We start from the raw sequence: 20,701 nt of genomic DNA on the forward strand, positions 1-20,701 counted from the left end.
GGACTGGACACCCCCAGCAACACTGCTGATACTTCTACTGCCTTTTGGGGTGGGGGGGGGGGTGCAGAGTTGGGAGGTGAGTCATTTAGACATTGCCTGCTCTCCCATCAGGATTGTTCTTGGCAGCACTTTTAATCACTGTAAACAAAAGACGCAATCAGACGTCTTTGATATAATGTTTCTGTCGGGACTTCGAGATCTCCTTTTGGATAATCCGATTTTCGGATAATTGGTATTCGGATAATCAAGGTTCCTCTGTATATCACACTACTGCAGGTCATTTGCATAAATAATTTTAATTGATTATGTCTGTAGTTTGGAAGTTCTTAGATTTTCCATCTGAGATGCTTCAGAAAAGCAGCATGAAATGCACTGAAATATTAGCAAACAGGAATCATGCATCCAACTCATCAACTGCTAAAATTCACTCATTGCTATATTGCCATGATTGGAATTGAGTAATGCAATAGAGTAGCAGACTCTTCTTTCAACTCTGGAATCCAAGTTTAAAATTGAAGTTAGTCTATGTTGTCAGTTCAGTTTCTACCAAGTACAAAAAGCACTAATTGAGTGCTATATGAGCATCCTTATCCTAAAACCAGAGGATGACTGGTTTGAAATCAGTGATGCATTAGGAGACATCGTTGAGGAGCTAAGATTGTTGGGTCTGAATAAATGGAGCTTTACTTGTACTAGATATGTAGTGTGCTTAATCACAACTGTAGCTGAATGAAGTCTTTTATGTCACATCATGAACGTACCTTGCCCCAGAAAATTGACAGTTTTTTAACATGCAAAATGTATCTGTTTAATTTGTACCCAGTTTACGTACCCAGACCCTTAAAAGTTTGTCCAGTTTCCGAAGCTACCTAAACTGCACCTTAATTAAAAATGTGTCACCTTTTTAGGGAAAGTAGTGAAGAAGGAACCTGATCATGATGATAACCAGAGAAATCTGGATGAGACCACCAAGTTGCTGCAGGACTTGCATGAGGCTCAGACAGAACGTGTTGGTTCCCGACCTTCCTCAAACCTCAGCTCAATCTCCAGTAACTCCGACCGCGAGCAGCACCACCTAGGTATAAGCTAAGTTAAAATTAGCCTTGGTTCAGTTTGTGCCTGTGGTGCATAAGGATCAATTTTATTCTTCAGTAATTTTCCTCAAGCCCATCCTTGATTTTATTGGAAAAGTGAGATTTGATTTGGCTCTGCATGTTCTTTGTGGTACTGCAGATTTACCTAATGAGAACAATTACAGAAGAGGAAGATAATTTTACCCAGTTGCTCTTGCATTTACACAAATATACTGTTACTTTCTCCTCATTTTCTCATCTCCCCCCACTCTCTCCCTCCATTGTTTTTAATTCAGTTAAGTATAAAGTGGTGGAAATATTTATTAGATCTGATAGCATCTGTGGAGAGAGAAACTGTTCACATTTCAAGTTGACTGACTTATTTAACTCTACATTTAACTTGAGTGTCTCTTTCTCCGTGGATGCTGCCAGATCTGTAGAGTATTTTCAGCACTTTGTTTACATTTCATGTTCAACATCTGCAGTGTTTTGCTTTATAATTGTGTTTAATGGCTTTTTTAATGGTTTTAGCGCTATAGTCTTTACCAGCCAACCTAAAAGACTGTATTCCAGGTGTAAAATCACTTGTTATGAAGAATTGCATCAGGGTATCAGTTCTGAAATTGCTTTTTATTAGTTTATATGTATAATCACTTAATCTGTATTTACATAAAAATACTTAGTTAAATTTTCTCTTTCACTTGATGCTTTTCTTTCCTGTTTTAAGGTCCCGACTCAAACGCAACTTTTTGTGATTTGAAGAGTTCAAGTTTTGCTTCTCTGCTGGGGTCAATCCTTCCTCAGTTAAATATAGTTCTAACAAAAAGCCTCTTGGTTCAGCAGTATACTACCATTATTGTCTGTTAAATTAACTGCAGTTACTCCTCTTACAATATATTATGTATGGTTTTGAATTTCATTCGTAATGTATGAAATTAGTCAAACCCTGCAGTAATATGCAGAAATGATACACCCTTATCTGAAGTATAAGCTGTACAAAAGCAGTGGTTAGCACTGCTGTCTCTCAGCACCAGGGACCTGGGTTTGATTCCAGCCTCAGGTGACTGTCTGTGTGGAGTTTGCACATTCTCCCTGTGTCTGCGTGGGTTTCCTCCGGGTGCTCCGGTTTCCTCCCACAGTCCAAAAATGTGCAGGTCAGGTGAATTGGCCATGTTAAATTACCCAAGTGTTACGTGCATTAGTCAGAGGGAAATGGGTCTGGGTGGGTTACTCTTTGGAGGGTCAGTGTGGACTTGTGGGGCCGAAGGGCCTGTTTCCACACAGTAGGGAATCTAATCTAATTATATGGGGATTTGTGCTTGTGAAAATTTGAAACCAAATAGCTTGTCAAATATATAGCCTGAACCATCTATTATAGTTTAAAATATTTGCTTATTTATCACTATGTAAAACTACACCATTTCGCCAAAGAAATGATAAGATCATACAATTCAGAAGAGGCATTTTTGCTCATTGAGTCTGTACTGCCAAATGTACACTAAATCTACAATAGTCCTACTTATTGCAGCACCAGGGCCAAATTATTGACTGTTATGATACTTCCAAGCGCTTATCCAAGTACCTTTTAGATTGTGAGATTAACTGTCTCAGGTCCCCTCCCAGGCAGTGCATTCCCACCACTCTTTGGACGCACAAAAACCCTCAAATCTCCTCTAAGCCTCCTGGCTTTCACATTTTTAAAATTATACCTCTGTGCTATTAACCCTTCAACTGAGGGAAGCAGCTGCTTTCTATCTACCCTGTCCATGCCCCTTATAATTTGAACACCTCAATTAGGTCCTCTCTTGGCCTTGTCTGCATGAAAGAAAACAGTGGGAGCTTATCCAAATGCCTTTTTCATGATTATCCTATCCATGCCTCTCATAATTTTGTAAACGTCCATAAGGTCACCCCTCAGCCTCTGACGCTGCAGGGAAACCAGCCCCAGCCTGTTTAGCCTCTCCCTATAGCTCAAATCCTCCAACCCTGGCAACATCCTTGTAAATCTTTTCTGAACCCTTTCAAGCTTCACAACATCTTTCCGATAGGAAGGAGACCAGAATCGCATGCAGTATTCCAACAGTGGCCTAACCAATGTCCTGTACAGCCGCAACATGACCTCCCAACTTCTGTACTCAATACTCTGACCAATAAAGGAAAGCATACCAAATACCTTCTTCACTATCCTATCTACCTGTGACTCCACTTTCAAGGAACTATGAATCTGCACTCCAAGGCTCTTTGTTCAGCAACACTCCCTAGGACCTTACCATTAAATGTATAAGTCCTACTAAGATTTGCTTTCCCAAAATGCAGCACCTCGCACTTATCTGAATTAAACTCCATCTGCCACTTCTCAGCCCATTGGCCCATCTGGTCCAGATCCTGTTGTAATCTGAGGTAACCCTCTTCGCTGTCCACTACACCTCCAATTTTGTTTTCATCTGCAAACTTATTAACTGTACCTCTTATGCTCGCATCTGTAAGATTGCCACTGTTCTAACTCACATTTCCTTTTCTAGTACAGACTTCCCTGAAACCTCCTTGACCATACCTATTACTGACACTACAGTTCTACTTCCAACAGTTTTATTTTACATGACCTGTCTTAAGTATGTGAAAACATACTGGTTTATTTATATCACTTTTATTTTCTCAGCTATCATTTTTATTAACTAGACCAGCTTTTGTCTTCTCCCTAAAGCCTTTTATAAAGTAATAGCCACTGTCCCCAAGCTGACTCTGATTTTATCATATAAAAACTGAAAGAACTTTCTCAGAAGGGTCACCAGATCGAAACATTAACTTTGATTTCTTTTCACAGAGATCTGCTGAGCTTTTCCAGCAACTTGTTTCTGATTTTGTCATTGCCGTCTATCAGAACTGCCATTTCCTTTATTTTCAAAGCCTTATCTTCAAGGTTTTTGTGATGATATTCCAAAACTCTTATTATCATGAACTCATTCTTCATTCAAGTTTCAATTTCCAAAACTACCAATCCTACAATGTTTCTTTCTCTTTAGCAAATTCTGCAAACTTCTCATTTTGAACTTTAAAGGAAAGATTTAATTTCAATTGTTGTGCTTTAGAAACATGCTCATAACCATCAAGTCTCCTTCAACAGTTTATCTGGATCAAGGATTGCTTTTCTCTCTTCTAATGTATGACTGATACAATACTGAATTAGCAAATGTTGAATTTCATAGTTTACATCTACACTCTGAGAGCTAGCTCCGAAGGTGTGGAAATTCATCTGTGTTTTTCAGTGACTTGTCATTCAAGCTGGTAATTAAACAGTGTTGTGCAGTGGGAGCAGGCTGGTAAAGAAGCTTTGGAGTTCTAAATGTTTAGCAAAGACCAAAATTCTCTGTTCCCTGTGAATGTCTTGATAATAGTTTGGAGCTTGGTTTCTGTGTACACATCCAAGTATCATCAGCATATTGTGATTCAGTGACAAGTTGGAGTAGTCTGGTGATGGTCAGTGAACAAGAACCACAATGTCCATGGTGCCTGGTCTCCCTTTTAAAATTTTCAAGCGATGCTTCCAAAGAAACTTACTGTTTCTGAACCAGGAGGAAATGAGCACTGCAGATGCTGGAGATCAGAGTCAAAAAGTGTGGTGCTGGAAAAGCACAGATGGTCCGGCAGCATCCGAGGAGCAGGAGAGTTGACGTTTCAATCATAGGCTTTTCATCAGGCATTCCTGATGAAGAGCTTATACTCAAAACGTTGGCTCTCCTGCACCTTCGGTGCTGCCTGACAGGCTGTGCTTTTCCAGCACCACAGTTTGGCACTCTAACATCAAGACCAGCCTGACAAAAATGATCAGGAGCTACTAAACCACAAGCACAGGGTGTTTCTGAACTAGAAACTTCCCATTTAGTAAATGGGAAGAAATTAGGTCTGCATATAAACAAAAGGTGATGTCCACAAAACCTTGGCCTAAAGAAAAGATGGTGAATCGAAAGAGTACAGGAAATACAGCAAAACACCAACAGCCATGATGTGCAGATTCCTCAGCACCATCAAGACCATCTGTGGTTGAAGAACGTAAAGAGCTGCCCATTTGAAAGAGACTCCACTTGAGTAGTGCTCATTAAGGACAAAGTAAGTGAGCCTATTGGAAGGAGCACTTCAAGGATCTCCTAGACTATGATTCTTCTTGGCTGACATGGCATGAGTGCCCTCAGCCACATCCTACAGCGTGTTACTCCTTGCCATCTCAGCACCATCCATGATGGATGGAAGACTGATAAGGCAGCCAACATAGGTGGAATCCCTGCCAAGATACTAAAATACAGTGGAGAATCACTTTTTTGGCTCATATACATCACCTCATCTGGAAGGGAGGGGTTGCATGACAGGTGGTCTCCAAGATGCCACAATTGTGACCATCTTTAAGAAAGAAAATTAGACTGATTGGCCTGCTATGACTTCCATAGTTATCACATTGTAAAATCCTCCTCCTGCTGGCTGAAAAGATCCTGTTGGAAGGAAGACTACATTGACTTATCAAGAGACATAGTGGATGTGATCCTCACAGCAAGATACATTCAAGGGAAAGTGCAGAGAACAACACTGCATCAAGGGGGAAAAATGGAGCAAACATGTCAAATTTTTGGTTGTCTGCAGAAATTTGTTACCAATATCTACCAGCTGTACAAAAGCCAGTAGACCTCACCAGTACATCTACAACAGACCCAGTAATCTATGAACTGGGGTCAAGTAAGGCTATGTCATTGCACCAATACTCTTCTTTGTCTTCCTTGTTGCAACATTCCACCCCAGCATGTGTTTTTAAGCTGGCCTTGGTTAATTTTGAAAATAACTCTTGTGTAAATCTCCCTTCTCCAGAAAAGACATAACAACTGACACCCATTTGGTTTTCAGTAAAAGTAGTAATATTCACTGGGCAAATTTAAGCTTTAACGTCAGCAAATTCTAGCACATATTCTCTGTGGATTTGCAATTCTACATGAGTCCCATCATATGTTCTGATCCCAGGAGAGACTGTTTAAAATTGTTACATCCTGTTAGGGTTAGTAACTTGTTTTTAAAGTAGATGATGTGTGACATCCCCATTACTTACTAAGAAGATGAATTTGCAAGATTCTACTGCTTTAAGCAAACAAAATAAGTTTTACTGATAACATTCTAAGTAAAACCAACCACACAAAGACACAGTTTGTGCTCCAACATCCCAAAATAACAAGGTAAAAATAACAGGTAAACTCTGGAACATCCTACAGAGCACATGAGATTGCAGGTACAGTCAAGACAGATTTGATGGATTTCTGAGCATCTGTTCTTACTGTCAGTAAAACTGTGGGTCCCAAATCTTTGTTAAACTTTGCTTCCTTCACAACAGGTTCTAATTCTTCACTTGCAACATTGCAGGATTCTTAGCCTCTACTTCAGTTTAATTTCTGGTCAATGGTAATCCAAAGGATGTTGTTAGTGAGAGATTCAATAATGGGAATTACTTTGAATGTGAAGGAACAATGGTTAGATTTTCTCTTGTTGAAAATGGTCCTTGGCACTTGTCAGACCAAAACGTGGATGATATCCAGATCTTGCAGTATTTGAATGTGGGCTGATTTGGTGTTTGAAGACAGTGCTGAACTTTGTTCAATCATCAGCAAGCGTCCTTACTTCTTTGTAATAGAGGGAAGGTCATGAATGAAGCATTGTTAGGCCTGGGACACTTTTTTTTCCAAGTATTCCTGCAGTGATGTCTGGATGTGAGATGATCAAATTCTAGCTAACATAGCCATCTTGCTTTTTGTTAAGCAAAACTCCAACCACTAGAGAGTTTTCACCCAAATTTTCATTCCTTCCAGTTTGCTAGGGTCTTTTGGAGCTATACTTGGTCAAATGCTACTATTATTGTCCATGGCAGTCCTCTGTCTGGAGTTCAACTCTATAGTCCATGTTTGAACCATGTCTATAATGAAGATGGAGCTGAGTGTCCTTGGCAGTACCCAATCTGATTATCAGTGAGCCTTTTTTTAAATATAATCAAGCACAGCTTGATTGTTGATGACCCTTTCCTTTATTTATCGGGATGATTGTTAGTAGATTTAAAGGACAGTAATTGACTAGGTTAGGTTTGTCCTTTGATATTTCATGTACATTGGCAGTTTTCGAGATTGACATGTTAATGTTATATGTATACTGGAACAGCTTGGTTAGGGGTGTGGCAAATTCTAGACCAAAGCTTTTCATACTATTGCTAGAATGTTGTTGGAGCCCATTGCTTTCACAGACACTTCATGCTATTACATGGAGTAAATGGAATTGGCTGAAGAGTGGCACCTGTGATACTGGGGCTCTTCGGTAGATGCCAAGATGGATCATCTGCTTGGCACTGAAGATTGCTGCAAATGGTTCAACCTTATCTTTTGCACTGATGTGCTAGGATCCCCCAATATTAACGATGGGGATATTTGTGGAGACACCTCCAGTGAGTTGTTTAATTGCCCACCATACATGATTGGATGTGGCAGGATGCAGAATTTAGATTTGATCCATTGGTTGTGGAATCGCTTAGCTCTGCCTATCACTTGTTGCTAATGCTGTTTGGTACATAAGTAGTCATGTTTTGTAGCATCACCAGATTGACCTCTCATGTTTAGGTATTCTGCTAATATCTAATATTCAGATATGCTGCTGCTGCTGACATGCCCTCCTGCACCCTTCATTGAAACAGGTTTGACTTCTGGATTGATATAATGGTAGTCCGGGGTGGTGGGTATGCTGAGCCATGAGTTTGCAGATTGTGTTGGAGCACAATACTGCTGATAGTTCACAGAATCATGGATGCCCACTTCCAAACTGCAAGATCTATTCTAAGATTGTGTGGCACTACCGGTGCTCTTATTCAGACAATCAACGGTGTTGATCTATTGTTATTTGTTGAAGTTTACATTTTCCTTTGTCATCATTCAATCACTGAAAGTGGTCTAATATATCATTCTTTCTATCAAGTCCCCTTAATCTCTGTTCTAGTAAAAGCTGTCCCACTGTTTCAGGTGGTTTTCAAATTATACATGCAGTTACAATGCTGAATCTACATTAATACCCTCTTGATTGTTCCTAGATTTCTAGATGCCTAAATTGTACATCATACTGCCAACAGTGGCCTTACTTAAGTAGCCTCACCATTACCTCTCAAATGGTATATATGACAGTATTCCAGGGCTTTTTAATGGCCTTGCTCAATTCAAATGTTATTTTGAATGTCTTTTGAACAGGAAGGCCACCTAAATCCACTCCCCCTCCCACCACCACCACCACTTTTCCTCATCAGCTACATATTTTGTCCATTCGGGGTAAGACTTTGGATTTTGTTTTCAAAGTATATCACCTCACATTTACTGACGTTAAACTCTAATACTTTTTTGCCCATTGGTCTACTTCATTATTGACTTGCAATTTTCTTTTGATCCCCAGAATTATTTAGAATGTTGGTGTCTTTTTATCATTTGCAAACTTGGACTTCACTCCCTCATCCTAGTATCTAAGTAATCCTAAAACAACTTTGTGAGACATAAATTTACTTTCAAGGGCTTCCACTTTTTCTCTCCACTTCCTTCTGAACCCATCGGGTCATAAGAGGAGTAGGAGCAGACCTTTCTGTTTCTGTATCACCAGTCATTAAGATAAAGGTTGATCTCATTATGTGTTTCATTCCATTGCCCTGCCTGCCTCATTTTTTAAAATTTTCTCGCCTTCCCATCCAGCCAAATAACCCTTGACTCCCTTGTAAATCAAACATTTGTCTAAATCATCCTTTGAAAATATTCAGTAACCAAGCCTGCACTACTCTCTGGAAGCAAATTCCAAAGACTAATGCTTTTTTGATAGAAATTTCCACCTCTATCTTAAATGGGAGACATCTTATTTTGAAGTGTGTGGTCTCTAGTTCCAGGTTTTGCCACTGGGAGGAGACATCAGCTCGATATCTCCCTGTCAAACTCTCTCAATTAAATGTTTCAATAAGATCACCTGTTAATTTCTAAACTCAAAATGAGTACAGGGTCAACCTGCTCAATCCCTCCTAAATCATAAGACCATAAGACATATGAGCAGAAATTAGGCTATTCAGCCCAGCGGGTCTGTTCCACCATTCAATCATGGCTGATAAGTTTCTCAACCCTATTCTCCTGCTTTCTCCCTGTACTCTGATGTCTTTGATACTCAAGAATCTATCTATCTCAGTCTTAAATACACTCAACTACCTGGCCTCCCTGATGAAGGGCTTTTGCCTGAAACGTCAATTTTCCTGCTTCTCGGATGCTGCCTGACCTGCTGTGCTTTTCCAGACCCACTCTGATCTAAACTCCACACATTTATCCTAGGAATTGAACACGCAAATCTTCTCTGAACAAAATAAATATCCCTCCTGTAGGAAAATAAAAACTAAACTGTATGCGAGTATAGTCTCTACAGTATATTATATGGTTTTGCTGAGACTTCCTACATTCCCTGCACTAGCTGGAAGTGCACATGTCTCAAAGGGTGCTTTTTATTTCTATCATCTTTTTAGCCTAACTTCTACAGTATTTTCTTTTTATATCCTTCATCTCTTTAATCAATTCTGGATTTCCTCTTGCCTAATATTATGAAGTTAAGTATTAACACCAATCTCCATTTATCTTAACTTGCATATTTTTCTATCTGTTATCCCTAACGCTTAAATACTTTATAAAAATGGAAAGAACTCTGTATGTTGTAAATCAGAAACAAAAACAGCAGTTGCGGGAAAAGCTTAGCAGGTCTGGCAGCATCTGTGAAGTGAAATCCTAGTTAACGTTTCAAGTCTGGTGACCCTTCCTCAGAAATCCAGTTCTGAGGAAAGTTCATCGGACCCAAAACGTTAACTTTAATTTCTCTTCACAGTTACTGCCAGACCTGCTGAGCTTTTCCAGCAACATCTGTTTTTGCTTAAATATTTTACCTTCATTTTCTTTTATTTTTTGGTTGGTGGTATCATACCCTTAATCCCGTGTGCCCTTTAATTTTAATTCAATTTGTAACCTTTTTCTTCATCAATACTGTGAAACTTGAGGTGGCATTCTTTTTGTTTTAATGCTTTGTATGTGTTATGTAAATTTGCAAGTTGCTCATTGAAACATAGTCTTCTGTGTGAAGTTTACTTTTCACTTGAGGCCTCTGCCATCTTGCTCCTAACCTTTATTTTCAATGGAGTCCTTATTTCCTGCTATGTGAAAAAAATGAACTCTCAAAGTGTTTAAATGCAGTGTACTGCATTGTAAGCCATAACCCTCAGTTCACCAGTACAATTCTCCCAAGTTACATAATTATTATACAGTCTGCTATATATTATAGTCTGCTAACATAGGAAATAGGAGCAGACTATTTCGCCCCTCAGGCCTGTCCAATCATTCAATGAGATCATGACTAATCTGCTTCAAGCTTCAACTTCCCTTTTTTTGTGTGTCAGCCCATTGTAACCCTCAATTCCCTGATATTTCAAAAATCTGTCTACTTCCTTTTAAATACTTTGTCATCTTGCTTCCACAGATTTCTGAGGTAGAGAATTCCGGTAGTTCACTACCCTCTGGGACAAACAATTCTGTTTTAAATGAGAGTTACAGAAATAGTTGGCATTTGCCCCTAGTTTGAGATTAACCCACAACTTGACATTTGCCCTGTCAGGCAGCCTCATAATCATATGTTTCAATAACATCATTCTTCATTCTTCTAATCTCCCATGAATAAAGCCTAATTGGTTTAACAATTCTGGATAAGTCAACCCTTTTATCCCAGGAATCAGCCTGGTGAATCTCTTTTTTTAAACTGCCTCCAATGTCTATACATCCTTTCTTACATATGGGGGGCCAGAACTGTGCATTGCACTCCAGGTGTGGCATCACTAAATCCTGTACCTTTCTGACAAGACTTTCCAATTTTAAATTCCAACATTCTAGCAATAAAGGCCAAATGCCATTTGGCGCCTCAATTACCTGTTGCTCCTGAATGCTAACATTTTATTCCATGCACAAAAACACCCAGATTCCTTAGTGCTGCACTTTGTTTTTGGAATCTGTTTTAATTAATAGTCTGCCATTTGAATCTCCTTACCAAAATGTACTACCTCACACTTTCCTACATTAAACTCCACGTTTTTGCGTACTCACTCAACCTCCTGTTCTTGTGTCATCAGCAAATTTGGATACATTACCCTCTGTCCTCCTCTCCAAATCGTTAATACAGGTAGTGAATAATTGAGGATAGATTGACTGATTATTATAGGACTTCAATAGTTATGTACTGATAAACACCTGTTAATCCTGAATCTTGGTCTTCTGTGTGTTAACAAATCCTCAGACTTTGCCAATACACCACTCCTAATGCTAATAATAGCTTCTATCTTGTGTAGTAACCTTTTTATATGGCACTTTTATCAATGTCGTCTGAAAACCCAAATAAACTACATCCACCAGTTCCCTTATATCAATGTTTTTTAAAAAAACCTTAAGGAGCTGTACCAAATTTGTCAGCCATGATTTCTCTTTCACAAAACCATGTTGACTGTATTAAGTTTTTCTAAACATCCAGTATTTCTTCTTGATTAATGGACTCTGTTTTCTGCACTGTCTTCCTCCCTTTTTGAACAGGAACAGTTTTCCAATCCATTGGAGTCCATAGAGCTCTGGAATATTTTGACCAATGCCACTGCTTTTTCTGCAGTTACTTATTTTTAAAACGATTAGATGGGGGCCATCAGGTGCTGGCAATAGTTCTGCCATTAGTTTATAGAAATACATTAGAAATACTTTTGTACTTCATGTTAGAAGATGTTACAAAGCCTTTTCTTCCATTACTACCTTGCTTATCTGTTTGCTGTTGTTAGGATGTTTATAGTGTCTTCCATATGAAGGCCATTGCAAAATATTGGTTGAAATTATTTGCCATTTTCATGTTGTTATTAATTCCCTAGTTGTGTCCTCCAAGGGTTCCATGGTTAGTTTAGATACTCACTTTCTTTTGAGGTACCCATAGTAGCCCTTGCTGTTTTGTTTTATTTCTTACCAATTTACTTTCATATTCAATGTTCTCTATATGGCTTTTCTTGTCATCCACTGCTTGTTTCTGGGGAAAAAATCTCAATCCTCTGTTTGACACTATTTTTTGCCACTTTGTATGCCTTCATTTCTGGTTGAATGTTTCCATCTTTTGACCATGATTGGTTCATCCTTCTCCTTATTGTCTGAACTTTTGCGGAGTGTTATGAAATATCTGCTTTAATGTTGGCCACTGGTCACCTCGAATAGTTTATTTTCCCAACCGCTTTAGACAATTTTTTCATACATCTGTAATAGACCTTTTAAGTTGAGGACACTGGTTTGAGAGCTGAGTGACCTCCCCCCCCCAAACTGAACTTAAATTTTTATCATATTATGATAGCTACCCTTTTAAAGCATCCTTAACTATGGATCTCTTATTAATCCTATCTCATTACACGTGATTAGATCTTAAGATGGCCTATTTTGGATTAGGTTCTACAACATGTTGCTCTGGGAAATAATCTCTGATGCACCCTACAAATTCAACTTCCATGCTACCCTTGCATGTCTGATTTGTCCAGTCAACATGCAGATTAAAATCAACCATGACAATTGTAATGTGCTTCTTATGACTTCATAATTTCCTGAATTATACATTGCTCTAACAGATGAGGCAATTCTGAGAGCCTATAGATTACTGCTACCCATTATTTTCTTTCCCTGCTAATGGTGTGCATCAAGCTCAATCCATCATTACTTTAAATTTTCACAATCTGAACAAATTACAATCCATCACAAGAAGACAAGTTGAGTTGTAATACTGCAATTATATAATTAATAGAACCACTAAATTTAATGCACTTGCTGTTCTCCGTGGATGAATTGAGAGATTGATTGCTTTGCATATCCCATTACATCCTGGTCTGTGCTAAATCATCTGTACAACAAAAAATGGTGACACTCGAGCATTGGAGATGATGTAGGGAGTAGTCTCAAGACTTACCTGGAGTCTCAGGTTTGCAGATGAGTGGTGTGGGATTTTCAGTCTGGAGATAAGATGCCCAAGACCGTATCTTTTAAGCTTGTTTACAGTGGTAGATGTGTGAGAGAAGAAAATGTCTAAAATATTAGCTTAAATAAAACAGTAAGCTTAAGTTCAAACTGAAGGTTATTTGGTAAATAATCTAGTTTTTCAGGCAACAAAAGCTCAGCAAGACCTGACAAAGATGAGAAACCTGGAATTATTTAACAAACAAAAGTAGCAATTATGGTTGAATTAAAATGGGCTGAATGGTCTTAATCTGTATTTATCTTGTGACCTGTTATAGTATCATCATTTCAAATGCCTCAGGCCTAGCTGATAAATACTCAGGAATTATGTTGCTATGGCACCTGAAGAATGAAAGTGGGATTAATCATTTAGTCATTGGTCCTTGTTTAGTTCTTATGGTCATGGTTAGATTCTGAAATGTACAGTACTTTGGATAATGTAAATGTAACCTTTTTCAGGTTTAAGGATCTCACTCAGCATCCTGTCTACATCTGTTTTAGTTACAAATATTAATCTTTTATTTGCTAATTCAGTACTCGTGTGTAAAGTATACACTTTCATTCTTTCTGATAATGAATAGCTTGTAAATAGTTTGTTTGAAAAGATTGAATGTGGAAACTCCATTCCAGATTTAATTTTGGTTGAATGCTGCAAAAAAACAAGTTGCAGAATCTTACTTTTATTTTTGTTATAAATTTTGTTCGAATGCTTATGTTTATTGATGCACTTTGGAAGCTGTGATCAGTAGATGCAGTGGAAGGTGTGTTATTCCTTTTCAGTGGCATCACTGGAGCACAACCAATTAGTCTTTTCAATGAAATATATGATTGCCCTCAGAAGTTTAAGAATGACTTTTATTTTTGGAAAATCTGATTCCAATTTGAAATTCATGTGAAATTTTGGATTGAAAATACAAGAAAGAAAAAGCTCAGCCTTACAGTACTTAAATGGACAGGTGGTAATACTAATTGGAGACCAAAAAAGCTGATCATCTCAGGAGAGATGGGGCATGGCTGAAGTACTAAATGAGTATTTTGCATTAGAGAATGGTGTCACTATTACAGTAATAGGGGAGGTAGCTTCAAGATTTGGATGTATTTTGAAAAATAAAAAAGGAAGTATTTTAAATTGTCAGCAACACTAAAAGTAGAAAACTTGTGTGGATCCAAATAAGATGTATTGTAGCTTGAGGAGAGTAATAATTACAACAAACTATGGAGGCCTGCGAAAGTAGCTGTTGTTTTCAAATGAGAAACCTATAAACCTCACTATTCTCAGTAATGATATAAAGGTTAATTGTCATTCAAATACATTCTGGTTCACTAATGTCATTTAGGACAAGTAACCTGCTTTCCTTGTCTCATCTAGCCTAAATATGGCAAAGTGGTTAACACTTAACTGCTGTAAAAGGCAATTCAGGATGGACATCAAATGCTGACCTTGACGATGATGATGCCCACATGCTATAAAAGAATGAAAGTAATTATTTGGCGTCAAATAGGAACTTTGAAAAATGAGTTAATAAATAAATGTCAGCATGCATTTGTTCAGTAGGAATTTGATTACTTAAGTAATGTGAGGTGTCAGAGTTTGATAAATGCAGTGCTGTGTAATAAAATGACAGTGGTTGCATGGTTCAAATGGAAAACAAGGAGTAATGTTGTATCAACCAGAAATGAGAGAACTTGGTAAAAGCAGTATCCATGACTGGCCTATCCTAGGTTTACCTTTGCTTTGCTAAATACAGTACATGTTCAATTTTGCAGGTTAAAGTTTCTCTGTTCAGAAATTTTACTTACTCTCAAAATGGCACCCTTATTTTTCTTTTCTCCTCTAATAGGGAGTCCTCCACACCTGAGTGTTGGCGAACAGGGAGACCTGGTCCAAGACTTCCATGAATTCCTGCAATCTCCGAGTAATGCCGCTGCAGGCAGCCTGAACCGGAGTAGTGAAAATTCCTAGTATGCTTACTCTAGTAAAAGTAGGCCATCCTATTAAGCAGAAGAACAGATTCTTCCTTTTTACCTACAGACCTGAGAATATGCAAGAGACCTTCTAACAGTTTTCAAATATAAAATGGACATTTTTTAACTTCAGTCTGCTGCAACTTAGGAAGTCTCCAGTTCTCCATTCAGTGTGCGTTGAATGAACAGAAGTATTGGATCATGCAACAGAATGTCCAGTCTGTACATAGCCCACAAGTGTTAATGCCATATGAATTGAGAAATTTTCCCTTGGTTTTGTCAGGTAGGTGTATTGTAGCAGTTTTCAAAGTCTGTACAGTTTTTAAAGATAGTTTTGTATGTTGAATTCTTCAGTCTTAATCTTGTTCACAATTGTCAATAGTGTGCATCCTTGAGCATCGGTTCACCTCAAAAACTTTGTTAAATTTTGATGCTTGTTTGGGACAACGACATTCAATGAATATTCCACATCAGCCTGGACCAGTGTTAAGTCAGCTGAGAAAAGATACAACAACGCTCAAAGATTTCATAAGTATAAAAGCAAAATACATTGGATGCTGGAAATCTGAAATTAAAAGCAGAAAATGAGAGAGACGCTCAGCAGGTCCATCAGCTTTTTTAGAGAAGACAGTGGACATTTCCAGTCGAGTGACCTTCTCACCAAAAGTGGATTCTCAAGAAGGATTCTGATTTCTTCTTTTTAACACAACAGGGCTGTGTTTTCAAGATTTGTACATATCTTACAAAGGTAAATGAGATGGTGACCACCAACTTGGTTTGCTGTGGCTTTAGCATTAAGTTGAATGGCAACTTATTTAAACACGTGTATATAATAAGATTTTAAAAAGTATACCAGTGAACTTATCGAATCTGGCTAACAAAATATTATTAACAGGTAATCAAAACTGCTGGAATTGTGGTGGTCTTTTCAAGTATGTTATTGGTTAGTAGAATTTACACATGCTTTTTCATTTACTACGGTGTCTCTGTCTTGGTATTGATGACTTCTGATTACCACTGCTCTGCTTTATTTTTGGCATTTCCAACTTGGCCATTTGAGGCCTCACTCTCTTTTGAGGTCTGCAAAGTCTGCAAATTGGTTCAGCAACTGGAAGATCACATCTGAACCTCTCCAGTTTTATCATTAATTTAAATAGAGGAAAAGGAGGTCACCTTTTACAAACATATACTCTGACCAATTCCAAGTTCTAAGAATATTTCTCTTACATTTTCAAAGCTTATCTGTCCCTGGCACAGCACTTGGTTTCACTCTATCACTGTCCTGCAGTTTATTCAACTAAATTACTTAGGAAGCTTACTGAACACAGTATTGGTCTTGTTAATGATTTAAGACGATTCACCGAAATCAACACATGTTGACATGTCAATATGCCATAGTATTGACTGTACTAATTCATTGCTTTCCTTTGTTCCCAACACGAGTTTTTCACTACTGTTCTGTATACTCTCAATTCTTTACAAACACAATCCAAGCTTAGATATGCTGAAATGTGACCCTTGTAAATTTCATAGTTCAAGTAAACAATGATATCACGGGCCCTCCATCACAGTTTCTGACAATGTGCTTATAAGTAATAGTTTTTATTTGATAAATATTTATAAATTATAATTTGTAGAAAAATAGAATGTCTTTGTAACCTGTATATTGTGAATTTTAATTTTTATTGGAATAATATTTGAAGGAGAGTCACTGATTATAAAACCATTGCAAAGAAAGAAAACGTCATGTGACAAACATTAAATTTTCAAACATTTAGTCAGCCCAGTTTGGTTATGACCAAACTATTGTTTCCTTTCTATTTTGGAAATTTATTTCCGTGTCATTCATGAATCCTCAAGCACCAAGCACCACCTACAAGTTCTCCCCTTAACCAGCATCTACATTCTGGAGATTACTATTTGAAAGAAACTGAATTGGTTTACCATACAAATACTATCTACAAAGGTAAATCAGAGGCTGGGTACGTGCAGCAAATAACAGCCCTCCTAACTCCCTAACATTTGTCACCATCTACAAGGCACAAGCCAGGAGCATAATAGAATGCTGCCACAAGCCTGGGTGAGTGCAGCTCCAACTGCACAGAAGAAGCTCGACACCATCTGGGATAAAGTAGCCACATGGTTGACATTTAGCACCTTTTAATATTCATTGCCTCCACCCCCTACTGCACAGTGGAAACAGTGTGTACCATATACAAGATACAATGCAACAACTCACCAAGGATCCTTCAACAGCACCTTCTGAGTGCCAAATCTCTAATATATAGAATGACTATCAGACCCACCATCTGCAAGTTCTCTTTTCCCCCAAATCATCCTATGTTGGTTTGGAATTATCAGGTTCGTTCTTTGTGGCTGGATCAAAGTCCTGGAACTCCTGGTGTATGCTGGTATACTTAACTGCAGACTATAGTGGTTCAAGCAGGCAACTCATTACCACATGCTCCAAGTCAATTAGTGATGGGTAACAAATGCTGACTTAGCCAGAAATACCTATAACCTATGGGAGAAAAATGTAGTGATTCTTTTTAACTCCTATTTTGTACCATGCCAAACTATTTTATTTGTAATTCAGCTCTGGTTTTGGCACACCAGCTAGATTGCTTCTGTAAATTTTCAGTTCCACAAAGTAAGTTTTTTTTAAATAATGCAGTTCTAAGACTGTAATTACTGGGATTACTTGAAACATAATTGCTGTTCATGAAAATTGACACCAAAATTTCCATATTTTTTAGAAAAAGTGCCTTTTTAATTTTCATGTAGAATTTAGAATTAAATATTTTCAATCCAAATTTGTTAAAAACATGTAAAACCTGTAAAGTACTTTTTCTTTAAGTATTGACATGAAATGGAGCACCCTAGTTGTAATTTTTGAAATATTCTGTGTGAAGTTAGTGACAGGGCTTTATATACTTATCTCCTGTATACATTATGTAAGATTTTTAAGTCAGCTGGTCTCAGTGCTGTTACTTACTTGTGCTTCCGAATCAGAATGTCGAGTTTCAGCCCCAGTGAACGACTTAAGCACATAAACTAGGCTAACACTTCACTGTTTTGCCAAGGGAGTATTGCATTGCCTGAGGTATCATTACTGACATGAGACATTAAACCAAGGTCCTGTTTGTTTTTAAGATCCATGGTGCTATCACCTGTTTAGTTTCAAATCTTCCTGGCCTACATTTACCCTTTAATGAATGCCACTAAAACAAACCAGTTAGTCATTTATTAGGATCTCAGTGCATACTAGTATGCATGAGTGCAGTGACTATACTTCAAAACTAATTCCTTGGCTGTGAACTACTTTTTGGGGAATCCTGGAGATGTAAATGATATTGTATATCTTAAGTTTTGCTTAAGATTCACAAAGATCATGACTAACCTTTCAGTTATATTATGTATTGCTGAAGAAAGCGAACATTTTCACTCGATTGATTATCTCCTTGCCTCAGTGCTTTCTTGCAACAGGATGTGGTTAAAATATTTTGCTGCATTTTGAAATGTACATATGAATTCCACATTTGAGGAAGGAGTTTAGTCAGCAAGTATCTGAATGCCTCTAATTTGCACTGTTGTTTGTATGTCTGAAAGAATGGTAATAGTATTTTTTCAAAGTTGTAATAAGGGAATAAACTAAGTATTTTTTCTGTTGAAATCATGTTTCTTCTTGTATTAACTACACCACTTAATGTATAAAAAGGCAATTACCATCCAAATTTTATTTATGGTGTCCATCACCAAGCATTCCCAAGTAATTCAAAGCAAGAGCAAGATACCAAGGAATACATCAGGTTACTTATTCCAATCCTTGAACTTGCATCTGAGAATACCAGAAATGCTGCACAAATATGTCTTATTTCAGAATTAGTACTTGTTGTCAAGACAGAGGTTGTGGAGTCAGGTTCACACCAGGATCTGAATGTATACTCAAGGGCTGCTATGGCAGAGGAGTACTAAGAGTGGTGTATTGTCCGAGTTGCCATGTTTAGGCTGAGACGTTAAGCCGCATTCCCAATTACTCTGTCAATTTGACATAAAATCCCATGGCACAATTTCAAAGAAAAACTGAAGACGTGTATTTTGTGCCCTAGCCAATGTTTCTTCAATCTTAGGTGAGAAATATTGTATTGTCATCAGGTTCCTATTTATGTGACCTTGCTGTTTACAAATTGGCTGCTGTGACAATACTTTGAAAGTACGTGATCAGCTCTTGTAGACATCCTGAAGTTATGAAATGGTCTTTTTAGTTGCATGTCAGTCTGTCAGAAGGGAATAGAGAAATACAGATGCTGTAAGTGAAGACAGTTTTAGTATGAAAGGGCAAAATGCTTCAGTGCAGGCTTGGAGGGTCAAAGTACCTGTTCCTGTTATATTGTTCTTTGTTCCTGTGACTTTTACCACTTAGAGAGGTAAAAGCCAAGGATGAACAGGTACATCATCACCTTCTAAGTTCTTGTCCAAACCACACACAATACTGCCAGCAGTACAGAACATAGAACAATATGTTGTTGTTCTTTCATTGTCAAGAGTCAAAACCCTGGAACTTTATTCCCAGTAGCAGTACGGATGGATCTACACCCCAAAGACTATAGCAGTCAAGAAGGCAGCTTACCACTACCTTCTTGAGGCCTGCTGGGGATGGGCAATTGCTGACATAAACAGTAACAGCTATATCCTATGAATGAATTGGAGAGGATGCAAAGGGGGTTTACCACGATGCTGCCTGGACTGGAGGACTTGTCTAACAAAGAGAGGTTGACTAAGTTTGGACTTTTCCCTCTGGAGAGAAGGAGGAAGAGAGGTGACCCGATTGAAGTATACAAGGTAACGAGAGGCATGGATAGAGTCAATAGCCAGAGTCTTTTCCCCAGGGCCGGATCGGCTAGAATCATGGGTCATAGTTTTAAGATATTAGGAGGAAGGTATAGAGGAGATGTCAGAGGTAGATTCTTTACGCAGAGACTTGTGAATGCATGGAATGTGTTGTTAGCGGTGGTGGTGGAGAGTCATTAGGGACATTTAAGTGACTGCTGGACATGCACATTATCAGCAGCGAATTGAGGGGTGCATAGGTTAGGTTATTTTATTTTAGATTAGAAATAATCCTCGGTACAGCATTGTGGGCCCAAGGGCCTGTTCTTTGCTGTACTTTTCTATGTTCTATGAATAATTTCAAAGAAGTAATTTCTGTAATGATCACTTCCAATCTTTCAAACCTTCACCTTAGAATTTGAGCATTGTAGTGGGCAAGTTGGAACATATTTTAGTTACTGGATGTAGGTTTGCTCAGGGGTAGATGGGATCGCAATCAATGTGTTTGTTAATTGATGATCCCATTTACCAACCCCGAGAAAAAGATCAGAAAATGACATCACCATAGCAAATTATGTCATCACAGGAAATGACATCTCCAACCCTAGGAAACTTAAACATATAAATAGAAAGCGGGCTACACCACCAGTGCTTCATTCGGAGGCTCACTGAAGATGTTACCTAGTATGGTGACGAAACATCAGAAAAAGAACCTTCTAAAACCAAGCCTTTGAGCTCAGCGAGCAAACC

At 38.2% G+C, this 20,701-nt stretch overlaps 1 protein-coding gene across 5 annotated transcripts in view; it reads left to right on the forward strand.

Moving 5' to 3' along the window:
* The window catches only part of brd9 (bromodomain containing 9), a 74,790-nt gene extending 55,996 nt beyond the window's left edge, over positions 1-18,794 (forward strand). For 3 of the 5 annotated variants that reach the window (XM_043719330.1, XM_043719328.1, XM_043719329.1), the window contains exons 16-17: positions 909-1,079; positions 14,998-18,794. In XM_043719330.1, the coding sequence (XP_043575265.1) occupies positions 909-1,079; positions 14,998-15,119 (293 nt within the window). In that variant the 3' untranslated portion in view covers positions 15,120-18,794. The remainder of the gene's footprint in view (positions 1-908; positions 1,080-14,997) is intronic. The other 2 variants (XM_043719331.1, XM_043719332.1) reach the window with 1 other exon arrangement.
* The last annotated feature ends 1,907 nt before the right edge of the window (positions 18,795-20,701 follow it).

The sequence above is a fragment of the Chiloscyllium plagiosum genome, chromosome 29 (genome assembly GCF_004010195.1).
Source record: "Chiloscyllium plagiosum isolate BGI_BamShark_2017 chromosome 29, ASM401019v2, whole genome shotgun sequence".
Taxonomy (NCBI): domain Eukaryota; kingdom Metazoa; phylum Chordata; class Chondrichthyes; order Orectolobiformes; family Hemiscylliidae; genus Chiloscyllium; species Chiloscyllium plagiosum.